We start from the raw sequence: 25636 nt of genomic DNA on the forward strand, positions 1-25636 counted from the left end.
GACAGCTGTCACCCTGGCTGCTCCTGTGAGGCGGCTGCGCCCTCTGGTGCCTGGAGCCCGCACTCCAGACAGGGCGCCCTCTGGTGGTGGGCCAGCAGTACCTCCTCTTCTGGCGGCCCACACAACAGGACCCCCCCCTCAACGGGCGCCTCCTGGCGCCCGACCAGGCTTGTCCGGGTGGCGGCGGTAGAAATCGGCCAGGAGGGCCGGGTCCAGGATGAAGCTCCTCTTCACCCAGGAGCATTCTTCAGGTCCGTACCCCTCCCAGTCCACCAAATACTGGAAGCCCCGGCCCATCCTACGGACATCTAAGAGCCGGCGCACAGTCCAAGCCGGCTCCCCATCGATGATCCGGGCAGGAGGTGGTGCCGGACCGGGAGTACAGAGGGGTGAGGTGTGATGGGGCTTGATCCGGGACACGTGGAAAACGGGATGGATCCGCAGTGAGGCCGGAAGCTGAAGCCTCACTGCGGCTGGACTGATGACCTTGATGATCTTGAACGGACCGATATACCGGTCCTGCAGTTTAGGGGAGTCCACTTGAAGGGGTATGTCCTTAGTAGACAACCACGCTGCCTGCCCTGGCCAGTACGTAGGGGCCGGGGTCCGCCGACGGTCTGCATGGGCCTTCGTCCTCATCCGGGCCCTCAGCAAGGCAGAACGGGCGGCACGCCACACCCGACGGCACTTCCGTAGGTGGGCCTGGACCGAGGGCACACCGACCTCTCCCTCAACCACCGGAAACAAAGGAGGTTGGTACCCCAGACACACCTCGAAAGGGGAGAGGCCGGTGGCTGCCGACACCTGGCTGTTATGGGCATACTCGATCCAGGCCAGATGGGTACTCCAGGCCGCCGGGTGCGCGGCTGTCATGCAACGCAGGGCCTGCTCCACCTCCTGATTGGCCCGTTCTGCTTGCCCGTTGGTCTGGGGATGATACCCGGATGAGAGACTCACCGTGGGCCCCAGTTCCCGGCAGAAGCTCCTCCAGACTTGCGAGGAGAACTGGGGACCGCGATCGGAGACGATGTCTGTTGGGATCCCATGCAACCGGACGACGTGGTGGACCAGGAGGTCCGCTGTCTCCTGGGCCGTCGGGAGCTTTGGGAGGGCCACGAAGTGGGCCGCCTTGGAGAATCGGTCCACTATCGTGAGGATGGTGGTGTTGCCCTGGGACGGCGGGAGGCCCGTGACAAAATCCAGGCCGATGTGGGACCAGGGGCGATGGGGCACGGGCAGCGGTTGGAGCAGTCCCGAAGCCCTGCGATGGTCAGCCTTGCCCCTGGCGCAGGTGGTGCAGGCCTGGATATAATCCCGGACGTCGGCCTCTAGGGACGCCCACCAGAAGCGCTGCCGGACAACTGCCACGGTTCTTCGCACCCCTGGATGACAGGAGAGCTTAGAGCCGTGACAGAAGTCCAGGACTGCAGCCCTAGCTTCTGGTGGGACGTAGAGTCTGTTCTTCGGCCCAGTTCCGGGGTCCGGGCTTCGTGCCAGGGCCTCCCGGACGGTTCTCTCTACGTCCCAGGTGAGGGTGGCCACGATAGTGGACTCCGGGATGATGGGTTCCGGTGGATCCGACAACTCCGTTTTGACTTCATCTTCATGTACCCGGGACAAGGCATCCGATCTCTGGTTCTTGGTCCTGGGACGGTAGGTGATCCGGAAGTCAAAACGGCCGAAGAACAGTGACCAGCGGGCTTGCCTGGGGTTCAGCCGCTTGGCGGTCCTGATATACTCCAGGTTCCGGTGGTCAGTGAAAACCGTGAATGGCACGGACGTTCCCTCCAACAGATGTCTCCACTCTTCAAGAGCCTCTTTCACCGCAAGGAGTTCTCGATTGCCGACGTCATAGTTCCGTTCGGCTGGGGTCAACCTGCGGGAAAAATAGGCACACGGGTGAAGGACCTTATCGGTCTTCCCGCTCTGGGAAAGCACAGCTCCTATCCCTGAGTCCGAGGCGTCCACTTCAACCACTAACTGGCGACTAGGATCGGGCTGCACCAGAACGGGTGCAGACGAGAAGCGCCGTTTCAACTCCTTGAACGCGGCATCACAACGATCCGACCAGGTGAAGGGGACTTTTGGTGAGGTCAGGGCTGTCAGGGGGCTAACTACCTGACTGTAGCCCTTAATGAACCTCCTGTAGAAATTAGCAAAGCCGAGGAACTGTTGCAGCTTCCTACGGCTAGTGGGTTGGGGCCAGTCTCTCACCGCCGCAACCTTGGCCGGATCAGGAGCGACGGAGTTGGGGGAGATGATAAACCCCAGGAAGGACAAAGAAGTGCGGTGAAACTCGCACTTCTCGCCCTTCACAAACAGTCGGTTCTCCAACAACCGCTGCAGGACCTGACGTACATGCCGAACATGGGTCTCAGGGTCCGGAGAGAAGATGAGTATATCATCCAGATATACGAAGACGAATCGGTGCAGGAAATCCCGCAAGACATCATTAACCAATGCTTGGAACGTCGCGGGGGCGTTTGTAAGACCGAACGGCATGACCAGGTACTCAAAGTGACCTAAGGGGGTGTTAAATGCCATCTTCCACTCGTCTCCCTTCCGGATCCGAACCAGGTGATACGCATTTCTAAGATCGAGCTTGGTGAACATTTGGGCTCCATGCAGGGGCGTGAACACTGAATCCAACAAGGGCAATGGGTATCGGTTACGAACCGTGATTTCGTTCAGCCCCCTGTAATCAATGCATGGACGTAGTCCGCCATCCTTTTTTCCCACAAAAAAGAAACCTGCACCCATCGGGGAGGTGGAATTCCGGATAAACCCGGCAGCTAAAGAGTCCCGGATGTAGGTCTCCATTGATTCGCGCTCAGGTCGTGAGAGGTTGTACAACCTGCTGGACGGGAACTCAACGCCCGGAACCAAATCAATGGCACAATCGTACGGACGGTGGGGGGGAAGGGTGAGCGCCAGATCCTTACTGAATACATCCACAAGGTCATGGTACTCCACCGGCACGTCCCTAGATTGGGCGGGACTCTGACCTCCTCCTTAGCCTGGGAACCGGGAGGAACCAAGGAACCTAAACATACCCGATGGCAGGTCTCGCTCCACTGAACCACTACACCGGACGGCAAATCGATCCGGGGATTGTGTTTTAACATCCAGGGGAACCCTAAAATCACACGGGAGGTAGCAGGAGTCACAAAAAACTCGATCTCCTCCCGGTGATTTCCTGACACCACCAGAGTTACAGGTGGTGTCTTATGTGTGATTGGAGGGAGTAGGGAGCCATCTAGTGCCCGCACCTGCACAGGCGAGGTAAGCGCCACCAGAGGGAACCCTATCTCCCTGGCCCATCTGCTGTCTAACAGATTCCCTTCAGAGCCCGTGTCCACCAGTGCTGGGGCCTTCAGGGTTAAATCCTCATAAAGGATTGTAACTGGGAGTCGTGTGGCAATGTGGGTGTGTCCCACGTGAATGTCTCGGCCCACCCCTAGCCCAGTTTCTAGGGGCGGGCGTTGGTGTTTAACCGCTCGGGGCAGTCTCTTACCTGATGCTCTATCGAGCCACAAACAAAACACGCTCCGCGGGCCAGCCTCCTCTGTCTATCTGGTGCCCTAAATGTGGCCCTGCTCGTGTCCATAGCTTCGTCAGCAGGGGGAGCTGTAACCACACGGAGCGCAGGGGCCGTGGAGCGTAGGGAGGGCGGAACGCGGTCGGAACCGGAAGGGAGAGGGACGGCGCGTGCCCGGCCACGCCCTTCGTCTCGTTCCCGACGGCGTTCTTCTAACCGATTGTCTAATCGTATGACGAGATCAATAAGCCCATCTAAATCCCGCGGTTCGTCCGTAGCCACCAGGTGCTCCTTTAGAACCAATGACAGTCCGTTTACAAAGGCGGCGCGGAGGGCAGTGCTATTCCAGCCGGACCTCGCAGCCGCGATGCAGAAGTCGACTGCATAGGCAGCTGCGCTCCGGTGCCCCTGTCTCATTGACAGCAGCACGGCTGAAGCGGTCTCTCCTCTATTTGGGTGATCGAACACTGTTCTGAACTCCCTCACAAACCCATCATATGTCAGAAGGAGCCGTGAATTTTGCTCCCAGAGCGCTGTAGCCCAAGCGCGTGCCTCACCACGAAGCAGGACGTTGTGCGAAGACGAGCGAACACTGCATAAGGAAGTCCGCGCATGTCTCCACACAACCTCCGTACGGCTCTGGAGGGCTTATGTATGCTTCCGGGGAAGGTGGGGGGGGGTCGTTGAACGACCTGTGGAACGTCACTTGTACGCACAGGGTCGACAGGAGGGAGAGCCGCAGCAGCGCCCTGAGGGCGCGCTTCCACCTGCGCGGCGAGAGCCTCCACCCTGCGGTTAAGGAGGATGTTCTGCTCGGTCATTAAATCCAACCGAGCCGTGAAAGCGGTGAGGATCCGCTGCAACTCACCGATCATTCCTCCTGCGGACGCCTGTGCGCCCTGTTCTTCCATTGGCCGTTCAACAGCCGGTTGACGCCCCTCGGGATCCATGACGATGGCCGAGATATCCTGTTGGGAAAGTGTAGGTACACGGACCCACAACAGGGGGCGCAAATGAACGGACAATGGAATAGGTCAAATAACAACACTTTACTGTTGTGAATGTGCACAACAAATACAACAGATTGCAACAATAGACAATAGTCAATTCACAAGGTGTCGTGTGGGCAGGCTCGAAGATAGGAGACGCCTGTCCAAAGCAGAACCGGAACCACACGATTTCCTCCGCCACCAGACCCCGGGAATACTGGAGCCGCCAAGTCCCGAACTCCCAGGTGGCCACTGCCTCCGCGTGTCGGATCTGGTACTGCTGGCGAGGAACAAAAAGCAAGTGAATGAGGATGCGTTTGCACCCAGGAATCAGCACGGCAGGAAAGCTACCTCCACCTCTCGTTGGAAAAACAGTCCAAAAGATAATGCACAAAAATCACAAAGGATATTGTCAAGCAGACAGCTGAGGTACGTTACCTTCCAGGTAGAACGATATCTCGGCAAAGACGTGGAGACGTCGTCCTGCTGATATACTCCTGCCGATCAGATGATTGGTAACAGCTGTTGCAGGTGATGCGTGACAGCTGTCACCCTGGCTGCTCCTGTGAGGCGGCTGCGCCCTCTGGTGCCTGGAGCCCGCACTCCAGACAGGGCGCCCTCTGGTGGTGGGCCAGCAGTACCTCCTCTTCTGGCGGCCCACACAACATATATATTAAATATAAATATATTTTAATTATAAAATATAATAATAAATTTTATATATATATATATATATATATATATATATATATATATATATATATATATATAAAATAAACTTTCCCAACAATGAAAACACTAAACAAAATAAACTCTTTATAACAAAAGAATAAATGCCAATAATAAAAAGTGCACCACAAAAATGCACAACAATCTCAAATTAATGAGCTGGTAAGACAGAAAAAAATGTGTGATTTATACTCTGTAAAATATGATCATTACCGTGCACCCCGGCAGATGGGGTATTGTGTTCGACCAAAACAACTGAAGCACTTTTATCCCCTTTAAACCCAACTTGTTAGAATGTTTAAGAGTCAGCCAAGAACAAAATGATTTATTTTTGAGAAAATACGTTAACTGTCAAGGATAATTTGGGCCGAATTCTTGCAGAGGATACAGCTAAAGTTATGATGGCGCCCAAACTCTCACATATATTTCTACTGGTTGCATGGCCTTTGACGTTGGGTGACCTTGAAAGGTCAAACTCATTTGGAATGTCTACGTTAATGCATTGTTTGAGGATGACGCAGATGACTGACTCATCTGTGGATTCATGCTCAGTGACACATACAGTATTTCTGAACAAAGTACTTCATGGCGTGACGTTGGGTGACCTTGAAAGGTCAAACTCATTTGGAATGTCTACTTTAATGCATTTTGTCACATGATGTTCGACTGCATCCATGGATGCAGGTGGCAGCGTGCGTTTGAGTTTTCCTGGCTCATTACTCACATTTGCAGCCTCTCTGACGAGCCTCTGCTCTGTGTACAGGATGTGTTTGATGCATCGGACCAACTCCAGCGAACAGCGGTCATACGTGCTCTGAAAGACAAGGAGCACATGTGCTGTGTTAAGGCCTGTTAGCCGCTGACAAGCCAAGCAGCCGCTACGCACAGAACTCACCAATTTAGTTGCATCAGTGAAGCTCGCTAAGTTCAAGGGCACAAAGCTGTGGACGCACTAACACCCATTAGATGAGCCTAATGAAACTTACCTCTGAGGCACAGTGCACTTCATACGGAGATGTGAGTCATTAGCACGCACACACAAACGCCGCAGTTCATGTGTTACAGTAGAAAAATACCAAATAAAACCCGCAGTGAAGAGAAAGGCAGCAAAAAAACTGTTTCACTTTCAGTTCAGTTCAAATATACTGTTGTGAGTAATTTTTGTCCGGTTCTGTGTTTGCAGTGTTACTTGCTCTGCTTTGGAGAATGAAGTTCACACTGTCTTCGATGAGGACTCGGCGCCTGGTTTAATCCAATACATACAGCATTATGACATGATATCATTTAACTCATTAAGTAATCAGAATACAATAAATATGTAAATTAATTCCACTATAGAGAAAAAATATTTGTAATCTGATTACAGATGCAGTTTGTAAAAAAAAAAAAAATGCATTACAGGTCTCTAACCAGGCTATGGTTGAGTTAAAATTGATAACAAGGACTGTCTGCAAACTAGTTGGTTGAGTCCTGATTCATGAGACGACTACAACCCCTGGCAATAATTATGGAATCACCGGCCTCGGAGGATGTTCATTCAATTGTTTAATTTTGTAGAAAAAAAGCAGATCACAGACATGACACAAAACTAAAGTCATTTCAAATGGCAACTTTCTGGCTTTAAGAAAAACTATAAGAAATCAGGAAAAATAATTGTGGCAGTCAGTAATGGTTACTTTTTTAGACCAAGCACAGGGAAAAAAAATATGGACTCACTCAATTCTGAGGAATAAATTATGGAATCACCCTGTAAATTTTCATCCCCAAAACTAACACCTGCATCAAATCAGATCTGCTCGTTAGTCTGCATCTAAAAAGGAGTGATCACACCTTGGAGAGCTGTTGCACCAAGTGGACTGACATGAATCATGGCTCCAACACGAGAGATGTCAATTGAAACAAAGGAGAGGATTATCAAACTCTTAAAACAGGGTAAATCATCACGCAATGTTGCAAAAGATGTTGGTTGTTCACAGTCAGGTGTGTCTAAACTCTGGACCAAATACAAACAACATGGGAAGGTTGTTAAAGGCAAACATACTGGTAGACCAAGGAAGACATCAAAGCGTCAAGACAGAAAACTTAAAGCAACATGTCTCAAAAATTGAAAATGCACAACAAAACAAATGAGGAATGAATGGGAGGAAACTGGAGTCAACATCTGTGACCGAACTGTAAGAAACCGCCTAAAGGAAATCGAATTTACATACAGAAAAGCTAAACGAAAGCCATCATTAACACCTAAACAGAAAAAAACAAGGTTACAATGGGCTAAGGAAAAGCAATCGTGGACTGTGGATGACTGGATGAAAGTCATATTCAGTGATGAATCTCGAATTTGCATTGGGCAAGGTGATGATGCTGGAACTTTTGTTTGGTGCCGTTCCAATGAGATTTATAAAGATGACTGCCTGAAGAGAACATGTAAATTTCCACAGTCATTGATGATATGGGGCTGCATGTCAGGTAAAGGCACTGGGGAGATGGCTGTCATTACATCATCAATAAATGCACAAGTTTACGTTGATATTTTGGACACTTTTCTTATCCCATCAATTGAAAGGATGTTTGGGGATGATGAAATCATTTTTCAAGATGATAATGCATCTTGCCATAGAGCAAAAACTGTGAAAACATTCCTTGCAAAAAGACACATAGGGTCAATGTCATGGCCTGCAAACAGTCTTAATAGATCTTAATCCAATTGAAAATCTTTGGTGGAAGTTGAAGAAAATGGTCCATGACAAGGCTCCAACCTGCAAAGCTGATCTGGCAACAGCAATCAGAGAAAGTTGGAGCCAGATTGATGAAGAGTACTGTTTGTCACTCATTAAGTCCATGCCTCAGAGACTGCAAGCTGTTATAAAAGCCAGAGGTGGTGCAACAAAATACTAGTGATGTGTTGGAGCGTTCTTTTGTTTTTCATGATTCCATAATTTTTTCCTCAGAATTGAGTGATTCCATATTTCTTTCCCTCTGCTTGGTCTAAAAAAGTAACCGTTACTGGCTGCCACAATTATTTTTCCTGATTTCTTATAGTGTTTCTTAAAGCCAGAAAGTTGCCATTTGAAATGACTTTAGTTTTGTGTCATGTCTGTGATCTGCTTTTTTTCTACAAAATTAAACAACTGAATGAACATCCTCCGAGGCCGGTGATTCCATAATTTTTGCCAGGGGTTGTACAAGTGATGGCAACAAAAGGACTCATGAAGCATTTGTTTTGTTTCTAAATCCACTAGATGGCAGCATCAATTCATAAAAGAATTCAAAGCACTATGAACATCAGCTTCCATAGAACACTTTTTTACTAGACACTGCCATCTAGTGGGCTCAGAAAAAACAGAACACCAAATGCTTTGTGAAGCCTCGTTTTGCCATCACTACCTGCTAATAACCCAGCGGTGTCAAAATCCATTTCCTCATACACGTTGTGATAACTGGGTAACGAATCAAATAGGCGATTGCCTTGTGGGGTGAAATATGGTGGGGAACTTGTGTGGCTCGTGGCTGCTATGGTAACCATTAAGGCCCAACAGGAACCTTGGACATGAGAGGGTGAATGGGGCTCTGGTGAAACAAGAATTCTTCAACGGTGGATCAGGCAGAGGAGGCGACAGCTTGTAATTCAAGGGCTGTGAAGGCGGATGAATGCTGCAGCTTTTACTCAGACCCAGATCGTCTGGGATTCCCCAGCCATCGGACCAGGCTAAGGATCTCTCAAGGAGTGTGTATTTGTTGGCGTGCAACAACATCCCCACGTTAAACAAACCTATGCACCAGCATCTCTAGATCAACCCTGGATACTACAAACCCAGGCATGATGAGTCTGTGGTCTTCATTAACCCAAAATCCTTTTGGTCCCACAGCAGTGGTGTCCAAGTATTGCAGAAAGGGCTGAGAGGGTGCAGGTTTTTGAAATCACCTACTGAAGTCAGTGGCTGCAAGAAAAACCTGCACCCTCTTGGCCCTTTGTGGAATGCTTTGGACACCGCTGTCCTACAACATAATCCCTACAAGCACCTCCTACAAGACATCTCAGGGGACCTGGTTTTAAGCCTTTTCCAAATCCATAAAACACATGCAGACCGATTGAACATATTCCCAAACCCGATACAATATCCATGCGAGGGGAAACACAATGCAAATAAATAAGTAAATAATTAATAAATTGGAGTGATGGGGGAAAAAACACGTAGCGCATGATGCAGTACTTGATTCTTTGCTCTGATCTGAACAGTTAGTGCTTCAAATTTTAAGTTGACTGAACTTAGCAAGCTGAGCGAACCTTTAGGTATGATGATTCAGTCATTGCAACATTTCATGTCCTAAACATGACTGACTGTGGATTCACACTCAGTGACACATACAGTATTTCTGAATAAAGTACTTCATTTTTCATCAGTTTTATGTTGTGTTTTTAATAATTCCCCCTAAACCTTAACACAAACCACTTTGCACTTCAAACTGTGACAGTACTTTCCAACTTTCAAAAGCACAGCGGCAGATTCGTAATACAGCATCCTCGCAACAAGAAAGTCTACATTTCAAAACCACATGTTTTATGCTGTGGAGCATGACCTTATTTTTTTTTTCTTTGCTGTGGAGCATACTTCTTCTGTTAGATTTGTGTCACTCAGCACAAATCCATACATCAAACAGTCGCAACTATAACAAGCAAAGACATAATGCTGTGTTGCAACATTTACAGTCTGTTCAATCTGCTGCCACAGAAAGTTAGTTCACTTGTGAGGAGTACAATTGTTTCATCAATATTTGGTGGCACCTATTGTTGTGCAAGTACTGACGAGTAATCTCGACCCTTAATATAAGACGTCCCAATTTTTTCAGGTGTATTTCCAAGAAAAAAAAACCTCAATGTCATATTCAGAATGACACCGTAGTTTATAATATGTTGTAGAGCTTTGTTTTCACTCTGAACACATTTCTGACAAAAAGCCTTATGTGCCTCCTTGTGCCCTCCAGATGCTGGTTGTGGACTTGCACTGTGTCCCAAGGGTTAAAAAGAAGTCAGCAGGCTTTAGAGCTTTTTCTTGCTGTGCTGCGACTTTGCGAACAGCCTATGTGTTGGGATTAGAAAGGCAATTTCCACTGACTTAAGAATCATCTTAAACCTATTTATTTTCTATTGTTTTTCTATTTTCTACTTGTTTTATGGTTTTTAACATTATATTTATTTATTTTTGGCTTATTGTACATTTTAACTGTTTTGTGGTATTAATCTTTACTTTGTGATATGAGACGTTTGTTTTTAATGTTGCTCTGGAACTATGTTCAACACTTTATTGATTTTTCTTCTGTTAAAGTACTTCATAAATAAAAAATTTTTATTGCTAAATTCTGTTTTTCTGTAAATTTGATGTCATCAAAATGTTAAAATGGGTAAAAGTCCAAGAGTTTCCAAACTTTTGTATAAATGAGCAGCTTGGTCAGTAACGGGTAACTGGGTCATGAAAACAAGGCTGAACGATCACGAGAAAAGATCGTTGTGATGTACAAATAAAATCTGCCAAAGAATGAAGAGGAAACAGCTAATGTATGCAGCCAATAATTGTGCATGAAACACCGTAGAATGGACAGGGCCTTATATAACAGATGTTTGTGGAAGAGGATACGACCATACAAAGGAGAAGAGGATCACAAGGGCATAGGAAATACAACACAAACACCATATGCCATACTTCAAAAAACACATATCTACCATGTTGTATGTGTATGTTCACACAAATAAATGAATTAGAGTTGCAGGAATTTGGGACGTTTCATCTTTGATGTTTTGCAAAGCAGCCAGACCCTCTTGGCCCCGTTTTTCCTGTTTGCCTTCAGCAAGGGTCAAGAACAAACAGAAGATGGGTCTGCATGCCGGGTGTGCGATTGTAAATAGCACATGTGGCTGGTTACTAAGGATCCTATGTAGATCGTCCTCTTGCTTTCCTCATGGCAGCTGCAACATGTTCCTACATAGTCTGTGTACATGGTGGGCTTCATAAAAACAAACAAACAAAAAAAAAACGGTTTTGTAAGGTCTTGGGGTCACAAGGTGCTTTCAGACTGTCAAAACACATTCCTGAAATGAACTGCCTGCAATAACAAACAACAACTGAATGCAGAATAATTTAATGCCTTATTATCCTTTTTGGCCCTGCTACCCTGACTCGCAACTTCTCATTCAGACTGTCAGATAAGGACCTCAAAGCCAGGATGTTACAGAAGCAGATCAGTGGCATGGAAAATAAAATATGGCAATGAAACACAAAACATAAATTGAAAAATAAAACTTTGATGCTGAAATAGATTTTAATGAGACAACTCATGTTTAGCAATGCTTATTGCAAATGTTTTTGTTTAATATTTGTTTATTTTTTTGTTACACTGACAGTTTCCTTTCAGTGTTGTTCATTTTCATTTTCACTTCTCTGTTCATCAATGTTTTGACATGACGGGAAGTGTGTGAGTGGTGGCAGCGAATGCGATTTCCCTATAATCTGAATTTGCACAATGTGAGAGAAACGTCACTCTTCCTGACCCCAGAAATAGAATAAGTGGTATAACATCATTCGCTTGATGCTACATTTGTGTGCAACTGATTATTATTATTATTATTGTTGTTTTTTTGATCAGTGTTTTCCACTTCTTACAATTTCTACAGCAAGTTTGGCTGTTCAGATGATTATTGATGAAGATGAGGAAGGTCAATCCATTTAAACCTGTTAAAATCCATTTAATTCCTGTTAAACCCCCAGTTCTCTCTGAAACATACGAGGTCTGTTCAAAAAGTAATGGACCTTTTTATTTTTTTCAAAAACTATATGGATTTGAATCACGTGCGATTACATCAGCCAAGCTTGAAACTTCGTGCGCATGTGTGCGTTTTTTCACGCCTGTCGGTTGCGTCATTCGGCTGTGGGCAGGCTTTGAGTGAGTACTGGTCCAGCCCCCTCGTCGGATTTTTATTGTCAGTGAAATGGCAGAGCGACTGCCACTTTGCTCCATGAAATTTTTTTCAGAAACTGTTAGAGACAGCCAGTTGGAAACCATTCGAAAGATTCAGATGGCTTTCGGTGAAGATTCTGTCGGCGTCACACGGATTAAGGAGTGTTAAAACCTTTTTAAAGACGGCCCACAGCGGTGGAGGGCGCGTGGCGCACCGAGCGGCCATCGACAGGCTGAAACGACCAGATCATTTCTAAACTGAACGCTGTGTTTATCCGGGACATCGTGTGACTACCACAGAAATGGCAAGAGAGCTGGACATAGCACTTTTGTGGCACATTCCACTGTTACAGGAGATTTTGTAATGAAAGACGTGCGGAGGATTTCGCGCATCAGCACAGAACCGCTCATGGCGCGCAACAAAAAAACACCTCCGTGTTGGAAGTCTCACAGGACATGTTGTGGCATGTCCAGCTGTTACACAATTTCTCGGATACTCACTCGACTGAAAAGCCATCGAAAGCCGTCTGAATCTTCCGAATGGTTTCCAACACGGAGGTGTTTTTTTTTGTTGTGCGCCATGAGCGGCTCCGTCCCGATGCGCGAAATCCTCCGCACGTCAATAAAATGACAATAAAAATCCGACGAGGGGGCTGGACCAGTGCTCACTCAAAGCCTGCCCACAGGCGAATGACGCAACCGACAGGCGTGAAAAAACGCACACATGCGCACGAAGTTTCAAGCTTGGCTGATGTAATCGCACGTGATTCAAATCCATATAGTTTTTGAAAAAAATAAAAAGGTCCGTTTATTTTTGTACGAGGTCTGTCCAAAAAGTAAGTATTTTCTTGTTTTTATTTTATACTGTGTAGCACATGACTAATTCTGACAGAAAAACCATTGACAAAATTAACAACAAAAAACACTTTTAAAAAACAAACAAAAATAAACACCTATATTTGATCCATTAATACATTTTTAAATGTGAACTGGCAAACATTTTCTTTATTCTCGACAGAACCTATCAAGGGTTGAGAGATCATGCATTTACTGTATGTTTGAAGAACAAGCTTAATGTGAGATAGTACTTTTTAATTTGTCTGAATGAATGAATGTATTTCAAACAAAGGAAAAAATAATGAAAATAATCCACAAGAAAAATATGTCAACCAAGAAACAATGCTGAAAAAGGAGTAGATAGAAGTCAACTCTTATAAACTCCTACCCCCTTCTTAAGTACATCACCACATAAATCCAAGATACTTACAGACCAATACCCACACAATGTTGAAAAAAAAAAATAAACATAAAAAACACAAATAAACAAATCCAACAACTATAAAAACATTTTTTTTGAGCAAATAGAGTAAATGCTCCAAATGTCAATGTTTTTTGTTTTAAATTATGTATGATTTGTATTTAATTATTTCTGATTTGTTATGAGACTTTTCAAGTTGTGACAGTGACTTGCAAAAGTATTCACCCTCTTGGACTTGATGCTGGGTGACCTTGAAAGGTCTGGAACTGGAATTTGTTTATGTGAATTTGAACACAAAAAATAATTCTGGCTTCTCTATATTAAACTCAAACTCAAAGAAAATCTCTACAACGTGATATAAATTAAATAAAAATATCAAAGCCAATATGGTGGGTTGCATATGTAGAATACCAACAGTATGACACTCTATGGTAAATCTGTACAGAGTCGACAGAGCTCAAAAACTGAGTGACTATGCAAGAAGGAGAAGAGTGAGGAAAGCCACCAAGACACCTGGACACACACACACACACACACACACACACACACACACACACACACACACACACACACACACACACACACACACACACACACACACACATATCAGCTATTGACATTTTTCTGTGGCTACAATCGAAGAATCTGGGAATAGAGCAAATTTTGTATTTTGCATTTTCGTCATTTTATGTTCGCCAGATTCAGTAGAATCTTTTAAATCCAGACCGAAAAAAAACCCAAACTTATTCTGTTGCTTATATAAGCGCAACGCCATGAAGCTCGCTCATGGTACAGGGAGTCCCAAACAGAAAGTGCAAAATTTTGAGTCCACAGTGAAACTGAAAATGTCAAATGTCAAACACTTCCTGGACTGACAATTCCTGGATTAACAGACAAGATCCCATGGAATCTCGCAGGAACTCAATGGCAAGTTCACAATGAAACAAGAAATGCCCAATTCTGAGTCCACAGTCAAACAAGAAATGTCAAATGTTGAACACTTCCTGGCATGGATGGAGCTAAAATGGAGGACAGGTTTGCACTGGACTCCCAAGAAAAGAGCTGCATTTTGAAATCAATGAATCACAGTAACTTCTAGGTTCCTCCTGTCCAGTAGTTGGTGCTGTGTACCACAAAGAGTTGTAATCCACCTTAGTAGAAGAAGAAAAATGTTTGCCTCAGATTTCAACTGAACACGTCATTTGAACCACGGACTAATAATGACACCAAAGTTATACTGGTGATTAAACGACTATATTTTATGCTACAACCCCTGGTAAAAATTATGGAATCACCGGCCTCAGAGGATGTTCATTCAGTTGTTTAATTTTGTAGAAAAAAGCAGATCACAGACATGACACAAAACTAAAGTCATTTCAAATGGCAACTTTCTGGCTTTAAGAAACACTATAAGAAATCAAGAAAAAAAGATTGTGGCAGTCAGTAACGGTTACTTTTTTAGACCAAGCAGAGGAAAAAAATATGGAATCACTCAATTCTGAGGAATAAATTATGGAATCACCCTGTAAATTTTCATCCCCAAAACTAACACCTGCATCAAATCAGATCTGCTCGTTGGTCTGCATCTAAAAAGGAGTGATCACACCTTGGAGAGCTGTTGCACCAAGTGGACTGACATGAATCATGGCTCCAACACGAGAGATGTCAATTGAAACAAAGGAGAGGATTATCAAACTCTTAAAAGAGGGTAAATCATCACGCAATGTTGCAAAAGATGTTGGTTGTTCAGTCACTGTGTCTAAACTCTGGACCAAATACAAACAACATGGGAAGGTTGTTAAAGGCAAACATACTGGTAGACCAAGGAAGACATCAAAGCGTCAAGACAGAAAACTTAAAGCAATATGTCTCAAAAATCGAAAAATGCACAACAAAACAAATGAGGAACGAATGGGAGGAAACTGGAGTCAACGTCTGTCACCGAACTGTAAGAAACCGCCTAAAGGAAATGGGATTTACATACAGAAAAGCTAAACGAAAGCCATCATTAACACCTAAACAGAAAAAAACAAGGTTACAATGGGCTAAGGAAAAGCAATCGTGGACTGTGGATGACTGGATGAAAGTCAGATTCAGTGATGAATCTCAAATCTGCATTGGGCAAGATGATGATGCTGGAACTTTTGTTTGGTGCCGTTCCAATGGGATTTATAAAGATGACTGCCTGAAGAGAACATGTAAATTTCCACAGTCATTGATGATATGGGGCTGCATGTCAGGTAAAGGCACTGGGGAGATGGCTGTCATTACATCATCAATAAATGCACAAGTTTACGTTGATATTTTGGACAATTGAAAGGATGTTTGGGGATGATGAAATCATTTTTCAAGATGATAATGCATCTTGCCATAGAGCAAAAACTGTGATAACATTCCTTGCAAAAAGACACATAGGGTCAATGTCATGGCATAGGGTCAATATCAACGAGCAGATGTGATTTGATGCAGGTGTTAGTTTTGGGGATGAAAATTTATAGGGTGATTCCATAGTTTTTTCCTCAGAATTGAGTGATTCCATATTTTTTTCCTCTGCTTGGTCTAAAAAAGTAACAGTTACTGACTGCCACAATCTTTTTTCTTGATTTCTTATAGTGTTTCTTAAAGCCAGAAAGTTGCCATTTGAAATGACTTTAGTTTTGTGTCATGTTTGTGATCTGCTTTTTTTCTACAAAATTAAACAACTGAATGAACATCCTCCGAGGCCGGTGATTCCATAATTTTTGCCAGGGGTTGTAGAAATGAGGTCCAGGTTGTTAAAAGTAGCATTTCTGCTTTAATTTCAGCTAACTGATCATCTGCAGAGGAATGGTCTATTTGAAGAGTTTCAGTCAGGTTTCAGAATTCATCATAGTACAGAAACAGCATTAGTGAAGGTTACAAATGATCTTCTTATGGCCTCAGACAGTGGACTCATCTCTGTGCTCATCCTGTTAGACCTCAGTGCAGCTTTTGATACTGCTGACCATAAAATTTTATTACAGAGATTAGAGCATGCCATAGGTATTAAAGGCACTGTGCTGCAGTGGTTTGAATCATATTTATCTAATAGATTACAATTTGTTCATGTAAATGGCGAGTCTTCTTCATGGACTAAGGTTAATTATGGAGTTCCACAAGGTTTTGTGCTAGGACCAATTTTATTCACTTTAGACATGCTTCCCTTAGGCAGTATTATTAGAAAGCATTGATTAAATTTTCACTCTTACGCAGATGATACCCAGCTTTATCTATCCATGAAGCCAGAGGACACACACCAATTAGTTAAACTGCAGGAATGTCTTTCAGACATAAAGACATGGATGACCTCTAATTTCCTGCTTTTAAATTCAGATAAAACTGAAGGCCCCACAAATCTTAGAAACATGGTGTCTAACCAGATCCTTACTCTGGATGGCATTACCCTGACCTCCAGTAATACTGTGAGAAATCTTGGAGTCATTTTTGATCAGGATATGTTCTTCAATGCGCATATTAAGCAAATATGTAGGACTGCTTTTTTGCATTTGCGCAATATCTCTAAAATTAGAAAGGTCTTGTCTCAGAGTGATGCTGAAAAACTAATTCATGCATTTATTTCCTCTAGGCTGGACTATTGTAATTCATTATTATCAGGTTGTCCTAAAAAATCCCTGAAAAGCCTTCAGTTAATTCAAAATGCTGCAGCTAGAGTACTGACGGGGACTAGAAGGAGAGAGCATATTTCACCCATATTGGCCTCTCTTCATTGGCTTCCTGTTAATTCTAGAATAGAATTTAAAATTCTTCTTCTTACTTATAAGGTTTTGAATAATCAGGTAATAATAATAATAGTAATAATAAAAGGTAATAATCAGGTGCCATCTTATCTTAGGGACCTCATAGTACCATATCACCCCAATAGAGCGCTTCCCTCTCAGACTGCAGGCTTACTTGTAGTTCCTAGGGTTTTTAAGAGTAGAATGGGAGGCAGAGCCTTCAGCTTTCAGGCTCCTCTCCTCTTTTTGCTCTGTATGCACCACTCTGCATTTAATCATTAGTGATTGATCTCTGCTCTCTTCCACAGCATGTCTTTTTCCTGATTCTCTCCCCTCAGCCCCAACCAGTCCCAGCAGAAGACTGCCCCTCCCTGAGCCTGGTTCTGCTGGAGGTTTCTTCCTGTTAAAAGGGAGTTTTTCCTTCCCACTGTCGCCAAGTGCTTGCTCACAGGGGGTCGTTTTGACCGTTGGGGGTTTTCTGTAATTATTGTATGGCTTTTGCCTTATAATATAAAGCGCCTTGGGGCAACTGTTTGTTGTGATTTGGCGCTATATAAATAAAATTGATTTGATTTATATATTTTGTATTTCTTGTATTTGAAATTGCATAAACAAAGTACAATGTGTGAAATACCAAGTGTTCCAATACTTTTGGAGGGCACAGTATCCTACTCTTATGCTGAGTGAAAATGAGTGTGGTATTATTACTGTTTCGTTTAAGAATATTTAATTTTCACTGTTGCTGTGCTTTGTGTGAAATCATAGTCATATCGTATATCATACTGATATGACAACATTGAGATACGATAATTTGGCCATATTCTACAGCCCTACTGTCAGCTAGCTGAAAACTTTGAATATTAATTTAGATCTACATTAAAAAAAATGCTTAAAGTGGCAGGGGGTTAAGAGGGCTGTAATTCAGAGGGTCTGTGGGGTGGAGCACCCCCCCCCCCCCCCCCCACAAGCTGAAAAACAAAAAAAAGAAAAATGCTTAAAAAGGTGGGGATCTGGAAGCTGAAAGGTTTTGGCCATGCTAATGCTCCCCTGAAGCATTTACCCAAAAAAAAGTCTGAAGGACCTAAATGACATAGTGAGCTGCTGAAGAACTTTGCTCGTTCATGCCTACGACATACAGTACATATTAATAAAAATTTTATTTTGTTTAATTTATTTTCATTTATATAGCGCCCAATCACAACAAAGCTGTCTCAAGGCGCTTCACACAAGTAAGGTCTAACCTTACCAACCCCTAGAGCAAACACGCAGGCGATAGTGGTAACGAAAAACTCTCCCTAATGATTTGAGGAAGACACCTCAAGCAGACCAGACTCAAAGGGGTGACCCTCTGCTTGGGCCATACTACCAACACAATTGACAATACAGGAAATTATACAGGAAATTTTGGGAGATTTTGTGAGTCCATGCTGGTGCACAAGATGGGAGGCCTGCAGGAGAAAACAACATGGACTCCCAATTATCTGCAAACCAAATTATCTGTAAAAAGAAGGAGCAAGTCCTACATAGGCTCTCAGGCCTACTGGACTGATTCTTATCCCCAGATACTATCAGTCCATCACAGGCTACTCTCCCTGCAAAGGCGAGAATACTCATTTAGAGCCGGGTGGACTGGGACAAAGCAGAGGAAGTGCTGTGTCCAAGAACACAGACAGGTGCCCTGAGACACACAGTTAGAATCAAACCCTAATCTACATACTGGTCATCCAATTCGATTTAAATTTATGGATATATTTACAGGGTGTTTACGCATATTACTGGTGTCTCACCTTTCGATCATTGTTTCTATTTCTGCTTATTTTCTTTCTTGTTTTGCACAGTTCTGCATTTTTTAATATCTGTGCTTAATGTAATTTTTATTATTATTGTTATTATTATTGTCGTCCGGGGTTTCTAGCTTCTTGACCTCTTATAGATGTGTGAAAAAGTACATATTTTAAATAATCTCGTTTTCATTTCAAAAAGTCTCTTACCTTGAGCTGGTTGGCGTAGTGTCCCAATTTGATTTTGAGTAGGAAGCCGTCCTCTCCCACCTGGTGCTCAGCTCTGTTCTGTAGCTCCTGGATCAAACTGTCCAGCAGGCGTTTAGCCTTGAACTCCTCCTGTGGGTTCTCCACATCTATAGCATCCCTATCAAAACACAAACAAACAAACAAACACACACACACACACACACACACACACACACACACACACACACACACACACACACACACACACACACACACACACACACACACACACACAACACGTACACCTGTGAATTTACAGGTGCACACACAATGAAAATGGATGGAAATTGCAGAGAAACTCACCAGAGCTGGCTCTCTATCCACTGAGACAGATAATGTCGCACTTCAATGGGGAAGTGCTGACCGTAAAGAGACTGCATCTGGTGCAGAGCATCGCCCTGCAGCTGCTGGGCCTGGATCCACACTGACATCTTCACCACCCTGTGAGAAAAGCACATTGGACCCTTTCACAAAGCTGTCTCTGCTTATAAACACTTCAAAACAGAGCGCCACCTTGTAGGCTGTAGAGGTACTTCAACCACTAAAACAATCACCCAGATACTGGTGACAAATTAAAGGAAAAAGTGAGATAAAGGGCTCAATTTACTATGATCCCATATGACGAGTGATAAACTGTGTGGGCATTCCAAAGTCTTGCACGCTAGGTTGGTGAACAATCTGTGGCCGATTTACTAAGAAGAAGTGCACAAATGACAGTAGGTGGGTGGCAATGCCACATAGACAGCAATATGTAAATGAGCATTTTGCATGTGTTAATGACGGTAAGCACAAAATGAAATTCAGTGGCTCCTGTCCATGGTCCTGACCGTAGACAGTGGCACTGACTGCTGTCAGCTTCTATACGTGGTTAGCACACGGGGGCCGTGTTGGACAGACGAGCACAGGACTTTATATTTCTATTACATAGAGACATGATAAATGTCACATTTAATTTTATTATTTTTTTTTTAGGCAGTGGATCTTTCGTTTCAATAAATTCATTAAAAATAGGCAATCATAAATTAATGAAGATTATTGAGTCAAAATACAAGGATGGTGTGACAGCAGTGAGATGCCCAGTAGGAATGATTGATACAATCAAGGTGGAGGTGGGATTACACCAAGGATCAGCTATGAGTCCTTTCTTGTTCACAATGATGATGGACAGGCTGACTGATGAGCTCAGACAGGAGTCTCCATGGACTATGATGTTTGCAGGTGACATTGTGGGGAGGTGATGGTCTCGTGCAGGGGTGGGCAGCGAGGGCTGAGATACTGCAGGTTTTTGTTGCAACCAATCACCTCAGCAGGTGGATTGCTGATGAGCAATGAAATCACCTGCTGAGGTGATTGGTAGTAAGAAAAACCTGCAGTGTTTCAGCCCTTCATGGCACAAGATTGCCCAACCCTGGTGTAATGGTTAAAGTGTTGGGCTTGAGACCAGAGGATCCTGAGCAGAAAATCACTAAGGGCCCTTGGGCAAGGTCCTTAATCCCCTAGTTCAGTGGTGTCCAAAGTTTTCCAGAAAGGGCCGAGAGCGTGCAGGTTTTCCTTGCAGCCACTGACTTCAGCAGGTGATTCACTTATTATCATCACTTTGAGCAGGTGGGATGAGTTCATCACTCAAATCACCTGCTGAAGTCAATGGCTGCAAGGAAAACCTGCACGCTCTCGGCCCTTTCTGGAATACTTTGGACACCACTGCCCTAGTTGCTCCCGGTGTGTAGTGAGTACCTTGTATGGCAGCACTCTGACATCGGGGTGAATGTGAGTCATTATTTGTAATGTGCTTTGAGTGTCTGATGCAGATGGAAAAGTGCTATATCAATGCAGTCCATTTATCATTGTGATCTGGAGTGACAGTAGAGAGCAGGTTGAGTCTAGCCTGGAGAGGAGGAGATATGCTCTGGACAGCAGGGGAATGAAAGTCAGTAGGAGCAAGATTGAGTACATGGGTGTGAATGAGACGGAGCTCACTTCTACAAGGAGTAGAAGTGGTGAAAGTAGATGAGTTTAAATACTTGTGGTCAAGTGTCCAAAGTAATGGAGAGTGTGTTAGAGAGGTGAAAAAGAGAGTGCAGGCAGGGTGGAGTGGGTGGAGAAAGGTGGCAGTGATTTGTGACTGAAGAATATTTGCAAGAGTGAAGGGGAAAGTTTACAAAACAGTAGTGAGACCTGCTATGTTGTACAGCTTAGAGACAGTGGCACTAACAAAAAGACAGGTGGCAGAGCTGAAGATGTTGAGATTCTCTTTGGGAGTGATGAGAATGGACAGGATTAGGAATTAACATATCAGAGCTCAGGTGGGACGGTTTGGAGACAAAGTCAGAGAGGTGAGATTGAGATGGTTTGGACATGTGCAGAGGAGGAAACCAGGGTATATCGGGAGAAGGATGCTGAGGATGGAGACACTAGGCAGGAGGAGAAGAGGGAGGCCAAAGAAGAGGTTTATGGATGTGCTGAAGGAGGACATGCAGGTGGTTGGTGTGACAGAGGAAGATTCAGAGGACAGGGTGAGATGGAAATGATTGATCTGCTGTGGTGATCCCTAACAAGAGCAGCCAAAAGAAGAAGAAGAAGAAGAAGAGGATTGAGTGAAAATACAGAAGTGCACACCAAAAGCAGCTCACAGGGGGAATGACTTTGAATCAGATTTGAGCACATTAACGCCAAGTTTTCAAACACAAAATTACAGAGCCAAACTCAGGCCCTGAAACTGCTTTTAACATTGACAAATGGTGTTACGTTTGCAAACCTCAGCTATTTGTATGTTCACCCACAATATTGCTCACTCGAGTGGACTCACCCCAAAATGGATTCTTCACTAAGGCAAATGTGTTCAATACACAATATGCATTATTCTGTATTATTTTGTAGTGTGCAAGTTTGAAAATAAGCATGCTTTTGGGGGGGGGGGGGGGGGGGGGGGGCTGTGGTGTTTCTGCACGTTCAAATGTCTTGTTTCGTCCACAGCCCAAAGATATTCAGTTTACAGCCAGATACAAGTAAAGCAGCTCATAAAATAAATCAGAAAACATTCGCATTTAAGAAGCTGAAGTCAAAGAATTTGGATTTTTTTTCAATGACTCAAAATGATTTAATCGATGACCAAAACCGTTGTCAATTACTTTACTCATCAATTAATAGACTAATTGTTGCAGCTTTAACTGCAACAGCCATAGAATATGACTCACATAATTTTCAAACTCATCACACTGTTGAGTGAGCCGTCATGCCCTACGGGTGAGGACATCACCATCCTGGAAGAAACCACTCCCACCAGGATAGAAATGTTCTATCATAGGATAAAGGACATCACTCAGAACTACTTGAAATAATCTTTCCCTCTCAGGGGACAAATGGATCCAATCCATTCCAGAAAAAAAGACCCACCAGCAAAACAGAACCAAAGGATCTCTTGAGTGCACCAACCAATTATTAGGCTAAGTCTTTCCCTTTGATTTGTCACCTGTACCCATAAAATCTAAAATACAGCACACTTTTAATTAGTTGATGTGTGGATATCGTGTAGGATAGAAGCAGAACTGATGTCTCTGCCAAGACAATAATTATTACAATAATTATTTTCTCCATCTTTGTGATGTCATAAGGTGAGAATGTGAAAGAGACTATAGGGCAGAGAGCACCAACCACTGCAAAGGCCCAACAGGCCTCTGTTTAAGTATAAATAACAGAAATCAATGAGAAATAACATAAAAATATTCCTAAAGCATGATGCCAGATCTGCAGCTTTCTCAAAATTTAATAAACTATTCCTTGTGTCAAGACTGAGTGTAGCGCCAGATTTCTCTGGCCAATAACTGACCTCTTATTTCAGTCCAGTTGTTCAAAACAACTAAGCATTTTAACAATTTGTGTCATTAATTGAGTTTGACAACTTGCTTATAGAACTCAACAGCAGAAAGGGGAAACATATACACAGCTGTACATCATCAGCATAACATTGACTACATGTACTTATAATTACTTTCTTATCATGACAACATGGCAAATCAAAATAATATTTGTAAATTACTGTGACAAGCTTATATGATGTGGTGATGGAGCATTAAAACCCACTTGCGCTTCCTAATGCCTGGGCCTCAACAGAAAGACCGAGTGGGCAAGCTGAGGTCAAAATAAGGAGGAAGTGAGTGACTTAATAAAGAAAATGAAAAGAGCTGACACAAGGTGAAGATGGGGGGGGGGGGGGTGCACATTTCACACAATTATAGCACTTTCACTTTCATGGCTTGTAGGGGGCAGAATCCCTGGTTTTAATTTTTTTTGGAAGTCATGTTGTGAATTGACTGACACACTATAGCTTCTCCAAAAGTGAACGTCTGATGGAGTGGAACTGCCGCAGATGACACTGGTATCGTGGTTGGACTGGTTGTGTTTTTACTCCAAAGGTGTCAAGAGTTGAAATCAGCTTTTTGCAGGGTCACTGCAGCGTGTTTCTAGTCAAAACACCCACTCACCCTTCTCAAAAGTAGCACAGTCACTGTCAGTAAAACACTGACTATTATGAGTGTACATGGGAAATGTGCATGTGTTTCTATGGAGAGGTGTGAACATTTCTAGCATCAGTACTTCTTCTTTGCATCTGTATGTACAGTAGTGTTCAGAATAATAGTAGTGCTATGTGACTAAAAAGATTAATCCAGGCTTTGAGTATATTTCTTATTGTTACATGGGACACAAGGTACCAGTAGATTCAATAGATTCTTAAAAATCCAACAAAACCAAGCATTCATGATATGCACACTCTTAAGGCTATGAAATTGGGCTATTGGTAAAAAAAAAAAGTAGAAAAGGGGGTGTCCACAATAATAGTATCATCTGCTGTTGACGCTACAAACTCAAAACTATTATGTTCAAACTGCTTTTTAGCAATCTTGTGAATTACTAAACTAGTATTTAGTTGTATAACCACAGTTTTTCATGATTTCTTCACATCTGCGAGGCATTCATTTTGTTGGTTTGGAACCAAGATTTTGCCATTTACTAGTGTGCTTGGGGTCATTGTCTTGTTGAAACACCCATTTCAAGGGCATGTCCTCTTCAGCATAAGGCAACATGACCTCTTCAAGTATTTGGGCATATCCAAACTGATCCATGATACCTGGTATGCGATATATAGGCCCAACACCATAGTAGGAGAAACATGCGCATATCATGATGCTTGCACCACCATGCTTCACTGTCTTCACTGTGAACTGTGGCTTGAATTCAGAGTTTGGGGGTTGTCTCACAAACTGTCTGTGGCCCTTGGAACCAAAAAGAACAGTTTTACTCTCATCAGTCCACAAAATATTCCTCCATTTCTCTTTAGGGCAGTTGATGTGTTCTTTGGCAAATTGTAACCTCTTCTGCACGTCTTTTATTTAACAGAGGGACTTTGCGGGGGATTCTTGCACACAGGCATCTTCTAACTGTCACAGCACTTACAGGTAACTCCAGACTGTCTTTGATCATCCTGGAGCTTATTAAAGGGTGAGCCTTTGCCATTCTGGTTATTCTTCTATCCATTTTGATGGTTGTTTTCCATTTTCTTCCACGCGTCTCTGGTATTTTTGTCCATTTTAAAGCATTGGAGATCATTGTAGATGAACAGCCTATATTTTTTTGCACCTGCGTATAAGTTTTCCCCTCTCCAATCAACTTTTTAATCAAACTATGCTGTTCTTCTGAACAATGTCTTGAACGTCCCATTTTCCTCAGGCTTTCAAAGAGAAAAGCATGTTCAACAGGTGCTGGCTTCATCCTTAAATAGGGGACACACTATTTGTTTGTTCCACAAAATTGACGGACTCACTGACCGAATGCCACACTACTATTATTGTGAACACCCCCTTTTCTACTTTTTTTTACTAATAGCCCAATTTCATAACCTTAAGAGTGTGCATATCATGAATGCTTGGTCTTGTTGGATTTGTGAGAATCTACTGAATCTACTGGTACCTTGTTTCCCATGTAACAATAAGAAATATACGCAAAACCTGGATTCATCTTTTTAGTCACATAGCACTACTATTATTCTGAACACTACTGTATATGTCTAAAAATAGAAAAAGCAGAAAGTAAAAGTTTAGATGTTCTTTCTGTCTGCCTGTGAACTTGCGCTCTGCACATTGTCACGGGTGTACAACATGAACACAATCGCAATGTAACTTCTCAAAACTGGCTCTTATTTGAATGGGATCCCATGACTTGAAGATGTGACCTTCAGTCATCTGACTATTGGAACAATGAGCCAGTGGCACAATATATCAAATAAAAGGCTGTAAAATCTTGAAACAAACTACTGATCTCATCTGCTGACAAGAAAAACAAAATGTTTGCCCGTGTTGGTATGTTTGTATCCATGGTAAGGCATGTTCAAC

The 25636-nt window shown here is 43.6% G+C and overlaps 1 protein-coding gene across 3 annotated transcripts in view; it reads right to left on the reverse strand.

Annotated features, from left to right (window-relative positions):
• stat5a (signal transducer and activator of transcription 5a) overlaps positions 1 to 25636 on the reverse strand; it is a 101838-nt gene that overhangs the window by 31889 nt on the left and 44313 nt on the right. For 2 of the 3 annotated variants that reach the window (XM_034190509.1, XM_034190508.1), the window contains 3 exons: positions 19554 to 19691; positions 19212 to 19368; positions 5981 to 6070 (listed from right to left, as the gene is read on the reverse strand). In XM_034190509.1, coding sequence (XP_034046400.1) covers positions 5981 to 6070; positions 19212 to 19368; positions 19554 to 19681 — 375 coding nt within the window. In that variant the 5' untranslated portion in view covers positions 19682 to 19691. Of the gene's footprint in view, positions 1 to 5980; positions 6071 to 19211; positions 19369 to 19553; positions 19693 to 25636 lie in introns of those variants that run through there. The other variant, XM_034190510.1, reaches the window with a different exon arrangement.

The sequence above is a fragment of the Thalassophryne amazonica genome, chromosome 16 (genome assembly GCF_902500255.1).
Source record: "Thalassophryne amazonica chromosome 16, fThaAma1.1, whole genome shotgun sequence".
In the NCBI taxonomy this organism is placed as follows: Eukaryota; Metazoa; Chordata; class Actinopteri; order Batrachoidiformes; family Batrachoididae; genus Thalassophryne; species Thalassophryne amazonica.